The 12,295-nt window shown below is 40.6% G+C and overlaps 2 protein-coding genes across 3 annotated transcripts in view; both read right to left on the reverse strand.

Moving 5' to 3' along the window:
* Positions 1–118: 118 nt before the first annotated feature.
* LOC115423989 (carbohydrate sulfotransferase 12-like) lies at positions 119–9,205 on the reverse strand. Its single transcript, XM_030141045.1, has 5 exons — positions 9,094–9,205; positions 5,800–6,502; positions 5,149–5,301; positions 4,110–4,289; positions 119–3,392 (listed from the first exon to the last, which is right to left on the reverse strand). Exons 2-5 carry the CDS (start codon positions 6,163–6,165, stop codon positions 2,844–2,846), a joined length of 1,248 nt encoding a protein of 415 aa, XP_029996905.1. The 5' UTR covers positions 6,166–6,502; positions 9,094–9,205; the 3' UTR covers positions 119–2,843.
* Positions 9,206–10,844: 1,639 nt separating this feature from the next.
* card11 (caspase recruitment domain family, member 11) overlaps positions 10,845–12,295 on the reverse strand; it is a 37,962-nt gene continuing 36,511 nt past the window's right edge. For both annotated transcript variants that reach the window (XM_030141044.1, XM_030141043.1), the window contains exon 25: positions 10,845–11,060. In XM_030141044.1, the coding sequence (XP_029996904.1) occupies positions 10,856–11,060 (205 nt within the window). In that variant the 3' untranslated portion in view covers positions 10,845–10,855. The remainder of the gene's footprint in view (positions 11,061–12,295) is intronic.

Genomic DNA, 12,295 nt, shown 5'->3' on the forward strand with positions numbered 1-12,295 from the left:
ATATGCTAATGTGGCACATTTATATTAGTCTTGCATCGATACTGTCTAATGTTTTGTATAGCGTCATAATAGGATTCTGAAGGAGAAAGGCCACGTGAGCAGCAAAAAGACAGACTAATTAATCTTCCATCATGCCCCACAACCTTTATTTCTCCTATATGCAGACCACATAACACCATATTACTGATGAAACAGCATAAACTGCATGAACAGTTTGCATTTTTACCTTAGATGAAATGCCAAACTGTAGATTTTCTTTGCATCTACGCTTTTACAAAAACATCAACCACAAAAATAGATTTGTTTCGAATGTGGGTGCGAATGAGGTCAAAATATAAAGGGTAGTTTTCAAGTCAGTCATGACAACATTTGGCACTGCAACCTCAACAAAACCATGGAAAAACATTACATAACAGCAGTCAAAATGTGAGATTCTTAAAGAACCATAAACATCCGAACATTTAGTTTCCCTTTTCGTAAGCAGCAGGTACTGAGAGTTTTTGTTCTGCCAATAAATAAACTTTTTTCCTAACAAAATAGTTCTGTCTTCCAGTTTTGTTGATTGCCCTTTGAAATACTAAAAAAACAGAATAAAAGTACACATTGTTGACTTGATTACCATCAGGACAGTAGCTTAGGAAAATACAGCAAAAGAACATTAAAATACAAAACTGATAGGGATGACAATCAAAACACTGGTGAGGTGGGCGTGTGTGATGATGACTGTGTTGTCATTTTTTCCTGCATGCTATTCTGTATATTCAGATCTACACAGAGAAATGCTCCGAAAGATTACACCAGCCACTGACGCTTAATGAGTCTGTCACATCCAGGCGGCAACAACACCATTAAAAAAACAAAATGTAAATGCAGTAAGTCCTGTGGCAAAGTGCCACACACTTATATAAAACAAACAAACCAAAAGGCAGTTAGACGACACTGACTCAATAGAGCAAATGTACATTTTGCAGAATAATGTGGCACAGACCGTGCCCTTGACATCACGTACAGTACGAACCGCACAGTAATCCTGGACACTACACTTCAAAAAAAAAGAAAAGAAAAAAAAATCCTCACAGAATCATTAATTATGCAAATTCGGTTTTTTCCTATTCTTCCCATATAATAACCACACAAGGTAAACAAGGCCTGGTATATCACATATACCTTTTTTGTGGCTTCATACAGTGGTCACTGTATTGAGTAAAAATGAAGTCCTTCTACAAAAATACTTGTTTTGCTGTGTAAACTTTTGCAACCAAAGGCACTATCTTCTCTCACTCTTGTCATTAGTCATCATGTAGCCCAATTCATGCCTAGATGGTGATATGATTAATAAAAGAGTTACTTAAAAACTGCTATACTGGCCATAGCCTCCTGTTGCATCACCTCTACATGTCGTTAAGTGCTAGTTTTGGAGTAATGTACCTTCCCAACAATGCAGTAGCATTGCACATACTCAGAAACACTTCTTGGCTTCACTTTTCAGCCACTTGCTACAAAAAAACTGCACCCTATGAAAATGCTGCCCTTAAAACTGTCCATTATATTAAGGATGGATCCACAACACTGTTGCAGTCTCCAGCGTTACTTAATATAGTTCAGTGTTAATGAATGCTTTGTTGCATGAGAACAGAAAGTGATATGATACGGACGAAAACATCATCATGGTAAAAATAAAGAATCAAGGAGAATATTCCCTTTGGACAACTGCCCGATAAAATGCACAGTAGTGACGGTTCGCTGCACTTGTCGAGCTGAGATGAAATCAAAAGAATGTTAAAACTCCAGTTTAAAGCTTCAAAGACAAGCTGGGACAAATCCAGCTCTTCGGCTTTATTTTCACTGGAGCGGCTGTGCTTCAATGGATGAGGCTACATGTGGCCTTAATATCATGCTTTGAAATGTGTTAAATAAAGCAAGCTGCTGAAGTCTTTTCCAGGCTAATTCTATTAATGAGTCCATGCTAAAACCAAACGTACTGAGGTCTACTGAAGCTACATGGTTGGTTGCTGCAGTGGAACTGTATGTTATGTAACATAAGTACCTATTTAATCTGTGTATGAAAAAGGTTACAGAAGGTTTTCTATTGTCTTCTACCTGTTTCTGATGTAGACGACTGTATTAGTTTGTTCTCAAGTGTTCAACACAAAAATCCCTTTCATGCTTTAGATAAACATTGCACATGTGAAATAAATTAGCTGACACCTACCACTTTAGTGCAACTACATTTACAACTAATCTAGTAACACCTTGTTATAGCAACCAAAATTCCCAAAACCAACAACAAGGCCCTGTCATGTCCTGTCCTGTGTTGGTGTTAAAACCACCAAATTTTCCATGACATCACAAGCAAAATACAGCATTGTGATATCATTTGGGCAAAGCTACTCTGCAACATTCTGCTACAAAGTCAGTCACATGAGTGTGACATCAAAACTGACAGGCGTGGCATGACATCAAAGATAGGAGTGCAAGACTCTCTTTATGGAGTTTTTCTGACAACAGTGAATGTACAAAATCTTAGGGACATGCACTATTATTCCAAACCATACTGTATGGTAACTGTCCCTCAACTTGTGTGCTTCTTTTTTTTTTTTTTATTTCTGAGACTGATAAAGAAAACAGTAATAGCTAATGGATCTGACCTGCTTCATTTCATTGTGTGCTTCCTTAAGCGAACGCATGTCCTTAATAATGTGCACATTCAGTGTAAAAGAAACACAACTAGGGAAAACATCTGCAAAGGCCAGGACAAGGGGAGCTGTTACTGTTGGTGGAGTGTGGCGTTGTTTCATTACAACATAAAACATTATGTCTGTGTGGGGGTCCGGTTTGTTGTGTCACTCATTGAGTAATGAGTCTGGTCTGTCGTAACCAAAAAGCCTGAAGTCCGGTTCATAGAGCTTGTAGAGTTCTTTTCGTGCCTCGGCAGGCACTGTGCTGAACCAATCAGCCTCCCAGCTGCTGGATGTAAGGTTTTTGTGTGAGGTGGGAAACTCCACCACATTGTCCACACGCAGCTGGCGTAGTAGGTGCTCAGCGTCGTCCTCCGCCGTCTCCAAATGACCCACAAAGTCATACTGAATCTGGCACGGGTGGCAAAGGCGATACACCTGCCGCCAGTGCTCATTGAAGGGCATTTCCTTCTCTGTCTGAGGGTCCAGCAGGTACTGAATGAAGTGGGAGAAGGAGGGGTGGATACCCAGAGAAAATGCCTCGTCCACAGACGCAGGAGGAGTGGGCTGGTTGGCATAGCGACGCAGCATCACTTGTGCAAACCGTCTATAGAAATCTTCATTGCGCATCTCAAACTTGTTCCGGTAGGCTGAGATGAGACGTACGAAGGGGTCCCGCACAAACAGAAACTTAGTGTACTTCTTCAGTTTCACCTGAAAAAATGAATAAATGGTTTGAGTCGCTATAACCAGACATGTCATGGAAAATTAAAGGAGTTGAAAAGCTATTCAGAGATGCAACTATCCAGAGGACAGAGAAGGACTTTTCTGTAATAAAGAAGGTTGAGATCTCTGTGTCATCATTACATGGTTTCGCCACAATGAGGGGTTGATGAATTTTTCATTAATTGTATCATAAATAACACATGTATCATGGTTGAATCATGTGCAGAAAAATCATATTGCAATTATCGTAGCAGATATTCCAATTTCAAAGAGTTGTGCTTTTAGTAGAAGGAGTGATTTCATGTTCACTGATAAATATAAAAATGATTTTTGCTGAACAAGCATGTCCCCTTGTATGTGCATCACAGATTTATCAAAAGAAATTCCAGTTATGATTTCAGTATTTAGAATAACTGTTCAGCCCTTTACCGTGCAACTGTGAAGGTGGCAATTACAGAGTGATGCCTTACCAAGCGTTGACATAAAAAATGCCTGAACAAACTGATTTGGGTGAAGAGCTCAGCACAGCAATGTTTACAACAGTTTGCAAAAACACGGAACAGGTGCAGCTATGAAGCAAAATGTCACTTCACTCGTTAAATATCTCACCATGCTCCATGAAAAAAATAACATATCAAAGGAACATTTAACCAGTAGATAAAGCATCTAGCCAATGATAAAATGCAGGTTAGTATCTGAACACACCTTCATTAGATGCCTTGCAAACTTGCCATAACGTTTCCAGAACTTGTTAAAGGTGAAGTGCATGCTGCTGTTGTGGACCAGGTCCCTTGGGATCGCCAGTGGGTCTCTCTGTGGAACGCCATCGTGCAGCAGACTCTCACTGAGAACTATCATGATCCGCTTCCAGTTACTGCATGCTACCTGAGGGCAGAACATGTACAAGTTGACAACCATAAATCTGTATACTAAACTCCTGTCAGGGTTTATTTAAAGGTACGGTGTGGAAGATTTAGGGAGGTTTGGAAGGATCTGACTGCAGAAATGGAGCATGATATTATTTAGGTTGTTCACTTGATTTAAATGAGTTGTTATTCTAAATATTTTTTCTGTTTTATAGTGAGTGTCATCCAGCTTTGAGATCCATTTTGTATATGTTCCCTTAACTCAGTGTTTCTCAGCGGGGGCGGTATCACCCCCCAGGGGGTGTTGGGGCACCGTCAGGGGGCGTTTGGAACAAGAAAGCTGAGAAGGGGGCGCTGAAACCGAAATGGGGGCATTAGTCTCTGTAAGTATCAATATTAAGCAGCATGTTATGTCATTGGCAAATCATCAAGCCCCCCGTCCTCTGTGATAAGGTACATACCTCCCTCAGTCTTTGGTGGTAACATCTGTTGCGCCCCACCCCCACTACATATGCAACATATATAAGCTCGATCAAACTCACTCCCCCTGCTCGACAACGTGTTACGGATCACAAACACCCCCCCAGCTTGACAATTTGTTACCGAGTGCTACAACACCCCACCCCCCGCAATGATGTGGGTGTCGTGATAACGTAAACGGGTGTTTGCTCAAAAAAGGTTGAAAAACACTGCCTTAACTAAAGAGCTCAGAATGGACAGAACAATAACTCCAATGGCTCCTGTAGAAGAGGCTTAGATGGGGGGGGTTCAATTGGTTGTAATCTCCATTTTCACCACTAGATATCACTAAATACTTAAACACATTGAACCTTTAATACAAAACATTCTTTCAAAACCAGACATAGACTTTTACTTACCTTGGGAACATAGCAGTAGATGATCCCATGCCTGTCATCAACAATGAGATGATCCAGCTCTTTGTTGGGAATGTCATCAAATGAGCGGTTTTTGCCAGGAAATACCACACTGTCATTAGTACAAATTTCCTGGAGTAACTTCCGCCGTTGCTCCTGTTATTACATTTGGAAAACCATTGACAAATGTGCTGTTAGGAACTGAATAGTAAGAAAACTATTCTCAGACCTTTTAGCTGTAATGCCATTAAAGTCTTGTCTTGTATAATGTCAAAAGTCCTAACGCCTTGTTGAAAGTAAAAACAACTAGAAAAGCACTCGGAGAGCGCAGACCTCCGCCAAGGCTGATCAGTGGCCCCCCACTGGGCCCCCCCACCCCCGATCACCACCAAAATTTAATCATTTCTTCCTTATCCCATTTCCAACAAACCCTGAAAATTTCATCCAAATCTGTCCATAACTTTTTGAGTTATGTTGCACACTAACAGACAGACAAACAAACAAACAAACAGACAAACAAACAAACCCTGGCAAAAACATAACCTCCTTGGCAGAGGTAAAAATATTCCCTGGCCTAAGGCTGTAAAAACTAAATACATCCAGTCTATTCTCCACTCTAAAACTAATACTACAAATAACAATTCAGAAGTGTACCTGTCTCTCACGGAGCTCGGCTGCGATTGGTGTCAGGTGAATTTTCCACTCACGTCGCGGTATATACCGTTCTTCTTTCTCTGATTGGTTTCCAGTTTCAACAGGGGCGGGGTCTGTGGGTTCATCACTTCCCGGCTCCAGGAATTGGTTAACAAAGGCATCAATGTCGGACAGGAAAGACGGGGTCCGGGACGTTTGGGGCCGCTGCTGCTGAAGAGGTGGATGTGGCGTTTTGGGGCCCGGGGAGACAGGCGTGTGCAAATAGAGATGAGACGCTCCGACATCATCCCAGTAGATGATGATCAGAAGGATCATGAAGGCCGAGCCCAGGACTACAAAAATGCGGAACATCCTGGATGTTCCCATAGTGACTGACTGATGTGCCAGATATTGTTGCCTGCTACTGGGTCACCATAGCAACACAATTTGTCTTTACTGGGTGTCTCTAAAGCATTGCCATGGCAGCAGATTGAAATCTTTACCTGGTGCTCTTTTATGTGAACAGATAGGAGTTAAAGGGTTCTTGCTACACGGTCACCATGACAACAAAGTCAAGGTCCAGGAGCTTCTTCTCACCATGGCGATAGATAGACGGCAGCTAGAGCAGCGTCTGTGGTAGGAGTGGGGTTATCATGATGCTGGTGCACTGCAGGACTGGGAGGAACTGGCCATTCATGGATTAAATCTCACCTCTGCTCAAAGCCTGCAGCCAGAGACACAAACACACATGCATGTACACACTGATGCGCGTGACAGAGAAAACCAGCATACGCATTTTATTTTAGGCAGACTTATACACGAAACCACGTCATTCATGAAAATCAGTTTATGTGTTTGACTCATCAAAAACTCCTATATTTAAACAAAATTCAGTAATTTTAATGAGCACATTTGGACAAAAAAACATTATGACACACAGATATGGTCACAGTGGATTTAACAAGCACACAGAACAACAACGACAATTTCTGAATATTGTAGTCAGTCATTATGGTCCCACGCTCTAGAATTACCTACCATAGGAATTAAGATATAATAAAGACAGCATCTTCTCTGAAAAGCCGATTCTGAACATGTGTTTTTTTGTCACAAGCTTGTGACTGAGTTCTCATTTCAAAAATAATGATAACTGATAATTATCATTGTTTTTGATCATTATCATTGATCATAGTCCCTTATCACTGTGATCCTAGTATTCTAGTGTTTATGTCTCTGTGCTAAATTCTTTCCCTTCCTATTCAAGCACCTTGGGAAGTAGCACACTTACAAAAGCAAACAGCTTTAGAGAGAGAGGAACACATGCATGTCTTTGAAAAAGATGAATTCTACTGAAGTATTTTTGCTCTCAAAAACTACCAAAGTGAGTCACGTCAGACAGTTTGTCGGGCTTATTTTTGACAAGATATGCTCAGAATTTCAGCTCACCTCTCAGATTTGACCCAGCTTCCACTGAAGCAGCAAAATTACAAGTACTTGTCAAAATGTCTGCATACCAGTGGGCTCTATGTGGTTTATATTAATATACTGTGCATTGCACAAATATCCCGCTGTATCCATACCAGGCGTCCTATGGATTCAGGTGAGGCATTGGCATGCTTTCATACTGAGTAGCCTCGAAGTAATAAAAGCCCCTATGTTGCTTGGAAGCTTTGAAATAGGTGAAATGGAAAATGTTTCAGTGAGCTAACCAAGAAACTAACAAATTCACTGTATCTATTCTCCTCGACCACAGTTCATTTTCTTGTTTCTACCGTATCACCAATGTGTCCTCTCCTTCCTGCTCAGTTAAAAGTCACAGGGCATCACTTTCCATTCCAGCACACTTCTAAATGTGGAGCTCTCATGCAACAGTGTTCATATTATTTCCTCTTTCCTGAAGCTAAGAGGGGACCATTGACATGGAAAATCATTCCCCACTCCAGTAGGTGCAGACCTCAGTCCTCTTCCTCTGTGCACACCAAAGGATTATCGCCTTTCCATTAATGCATTTCATGTCTCACGTGCACAGAAAGGGCAACACATCTCATGTCAGTGGTAGGATGTAAACTCTGAATATTAAGTGAATAGAGTCCAGTCAGTTTTGTCTTATTATTTATGTGAAAGTTTATGTTACTGGTTGACAAGCTGAGGTTTTAGATTACAAATATATTTAAAAAAGGAGTGTTGGTTACACTGGTCTGCAGGTAAAATGCCTCCACAATAAAAGCAGTGAAATTTTACGAAGCTCGAGTCACTAATATAGAAAAAATAAGTCCAAAATGCTGGTTAGCTGCAGTTTAAGTTACAGTCTTGGGTCAAAAAAGATTTATAAATCTATTGTATAAATGTACATACACCAATACATACGTGTAATAACACTGTATCATAGACACTGAAAACATCAGCTGACTAGCAATTGTGTCATTTGTTTCCCAATTCATTTTATTCAAGTATGTAAGATTTAGTACATTTCATCTCTGAGGCAGATAATTAAAACAAAAGTACTACAGTGAATAACATTAGTATACTTAGCTGTAACTGTACAGAAAACTGATAATTGCGCATTGTTGTTTATGGAGGGACTATTTTTTCTTACTTCTGATACTTGGTGTAGATTGTTTTTTGCCATATTAGTGTTTCAGGTTATAGTGGGGTAAATAATATTACATCTAGACACTTCCTGCAGCGTCTACAAAGTTCCAGACAGTATAAAATCTACATTTGGGGCTTTTTATTCCACATATTTGTGTGACTGTGTGATTGTAAGTTGCAGAGGGCATGCTACAGGCTGTCATTCAGGCTGGAGATACGAGGGGTTGGCGGCTTCCGAAGCATTGTTTTGGTTTGTTTAGCGCCATGTCAACACCGGTGACAACCAGGTGTGTAAACAACGGATGAATCGGTGCAGGCGGACGGAGCTGAGCCAACGGGAGACGGACACCACACCGTCCAGTCCGCAGCAGCCGCCGGCGGATGCCAGACCGGACACAATGTAGCCTTTGACGGGAGGGCAGCGCCGTGGGAACGGGCTGTTCCTCACACCGGGGCGCCTTCGCCATGTGGCTGGGTTCATAACGGACTCAAATGTACGTGGCGATAAGGCAGGAAGTGGAAAAGCACCGTGGGTATCTGCCTCCAGCCCGGGGCTCTATCAGGTTCCTTAACGGTATTTATGTGTCAAAGTAGACCGGAGGAGCCACACCGGAGCAAACGGCCATGAAAAACTGTTACTACCGCCGGGACCTGACATAGAATCTGTTAGAGTTCCCGTAGAAATGATAGGGCTAAGTTTTGGATAACAGAAGCTTGTCTCACCTCAGCTCTTTCGGAGTCCGTGGGCTCCCACCGCCGCGTCAGCTGAGCCTGTGATGCGCGAGCAGGCTCTCTCCCTCTGGAAGATGAAGCGCGGTCACGCAAAGCACCGCGAGAGTTCATGGCTGAGGTTTCTGCAGAGTGAGCTCATGTGGGGAAAAAATCACTTTTCTGGGTCAGCTCCAGCAAAACATGTCTCTTCTCTGGGATGATTAATGTTGACAGCCCCCCCTCACCCTCTCCCCTCGCCCGTATTCCCTCCCACAGGAGAACTGTGCCGAAAATAACCTGCAGTACCTGCAAAAACAAATGTCATCCTCTCACCAAAACCCAAGACCAAAGGAGTCATATGAAGGAAATGTGGCTGTGGGGAGCTCTGTCTGTTTCAGTTGCCTTGGGCTGATGCGGTTAAAATCCTGTTATTTGTGAACTTTATTCATCCTGGGAGATTAAACATGGCATTGAGCCCCCACTGAGCAGCTGATTCACTCTGCAAAAGACATAGAGACTCAACATCATCTGCTTCCAATCAGTGTCACAGTGTTTCTCATAAACGCATACCGTGGTAGTCATACTGCTGTAAAAAACAAAAAACAAAAAAACAACTGGTACAGATGGTGAAAGAAAAAACAGACACATGCTTGTTTTGTGCACTGTCAACACATCACATTTAATTGTTCAATTTTATTGCGCTGGTAGTGTAATTTAATGCAATATTTCAACTTCTGCAGTTTGTTTTTCTGTATTTTTGCTGCTGTAAACAATGCAGTTTCTTCACGGTGGAGTCAATAAAGTCATATCTTATCGTATCTTATTTTATTGCATAAAAAAACACATTCCAATATGAACTCTTGGCAGCTCTCCACTGTAGCACTGTCGACTTAAGCAAAAGCAGAATAAATATTAATCTTTAATAACACTAAATGAGGTTATATTGCAGTTTCAGTCTATGAGTGATATGAGCATAATTGGGAATAAATACTCTATATTTGGTGTGTGTGTGTGTGTGTGTGTGTGTGTGTGTGTGTGTGTGTGTGTGTGTGTGTGTGTGTGTGTGGGTGGGTCTTTGCACATGGGCAGATTATCTAGCATCCTTTCAAAGAGGTGACTTTAAATCCCCTTCTGGCAGGCACATTTTGTCAAATTGAACCTTCTGGTGGCTGTTGACAAAAACCATCCCAACCATTTTAGAGTGTAAGCAGCACATAAAAGGTATTAAAACTGATTTATATGCTTTGGAAATGAAAATAAATTGACAAGCAGCCAAGCAGGTTTGTTGAGCTGCGTATAATACTGTTGAATGAACAGCTCCTTTTTCAGTGTAAAGTTCACACTTTTCAGACTTTTTCCTTTTAGATATCCTCTATTTTTGGACTTTCTTTAAATGAAACATTAGTTTTTCCTTATTTTAATTGGACTTTTACAGTGTGAGTCTGATATGAGCCACTAGATGTCAGTAAAGTTCTGGTTTAAGAAGTCAGAATAAGTACAGGCGCAGACAGAAGCACACCTCTGAACTGAATGGTTTAAAAAAAAAAAGGCCTTTTGATGTTGTATTCTTTTATTCTCTAAAAAAAGCCACAAATGTACAAAATATATATTGTATTTACTTTTGGTCTACAGCTTGTGTTTTTGAGTCTGAGGATAAATACAAATGTTCATAAACATGTAACTACAATTCTTTTGAGTGTGTTTTTATGTGTACTCTGGTGCTCGGCTACATGTTTCATTTACAGGCTGTTGTGTGTTTTCTTTGTGTGTTTTTCTACAGTAGGTCCTGCTCCACCCAGATGGTCTTCTTCTGCTCCTCCAGTATTCTGTCTTTGATGACCTTGATGAGGTCTTCTGTTCCCGCCCAGGCCTCAGGCTCCAGGCTGGCGTAGAGGCAGGGAATGCCCTCCAGCTCCTTCTCTTTTGCCCGACACAACCTGACAAACTCTTCCTCCAACTCCACGCGCAATGGCAACCTCCTGCGTGGACAGGAAACAGGAAGGAAGCAGAGCTGTGGCTGTGAGTGCGGTACAACCTCTGCAAACAGTGGTCTGTGTGCTTTGTTGTTCTTCTCAGAAATATTTAACTTACAATAATTGGCCCATAAACTGGAAAACTACTTAAACCAACCACAAAAGACATCATGGGTTGCGTTTATTGAGAATTGTTTGTTGAGAATCAAAGAGAATAGTGATTAAATGGGTAAAGTGACTGACATATTTGGTACAGAGGAGGTAAATGTAGTCACAAGACCAGCCACTAAATCCAATCAATTAGATTTAACAGTGAAATCCCTCTGGAGATCTTTCTTGTTCAACAAAAATCAGAATTCAGCCTTTTAGTTTGGTTCTAGTTTGGTTCTTTTAAATTGTCTAGCTTTAACTGACTTCTCAAAATTAACAGACAGACCCTCCTCAGGATTAAGATGTTTGGAAAATGAATGAATGAAGCTGCTACCGTTTTTGGTTATTTTTTCTTGATATTGCACATACTTGTATGCAATTTTATAAAAATATTCCTTTTGAAAAATCATGATTTCTCTTGAGTTCATGTAGACAGAAAATAAAATCATGAAATCAGGACATAACATTGAAACATTGTGATGCTACATGCCATGGGTGTAGGTTTGCATTCTGGTCAGTTTTATCAACCAATTCAGAAATGGAAATCTCGCTATTTATTAAAAAGGCAGGAGTATACAGTATTTTCAGATATTCTATATTACAGTCATGTATTCACTCTCTTGTACCCTAGCAACAATACAAATGTCCAAAGCACAGCAATGTGAAACATCTCCACAGGTATTCTTAATTAATTTAGTGTTAATAAGCAGCATGTTCAAATATGTTTGATCTGTAAAGATCCAAAATAACCTCTAATTCAATAATTTTCCAAAATAGGCTAAAATTTTATTTTACATTGCACCAAAAGGCCTTCTTTATGGCCTATTTTCTATTTTATTTATATGAATTTCTGTAAAAAAAAAAAAAAAAAAAAAAAAAATGTATATCATTGCTGAATAGTTGGAGCTCATATTGGAAGCTTATCTGCTGTTCTTAACCAGTTCACAAGGTTTTATGGATGTAGTGACTCACAACATCCTGGGTTTTGTCAGTTTTTGACACAAAATGACACAAAAGCCAGATTCTTCTTTCTTTTTTTTTTTTTTTAACTCTGGATTTTAACCCATAAAGACCCAAACAGCCACTGGTGA

The sequence above is a fragment of the Sphaeramia orbicularis genome, chromosome 8 (assembly GCF_902148855.1).
Source record: "Sphaeramia orbicularis chromosome 8, fSphaOr1.1, whole genome shotgun sequence".
In the NCBI taxonomy this organism is placed as follows: domain Eukaryota; kingdom Metazoa; phylum Chordata; class Actinopteri; order Kurtiformes; family Apogonidae; genus Sphaeramia; species Sphaeramia orbicularis.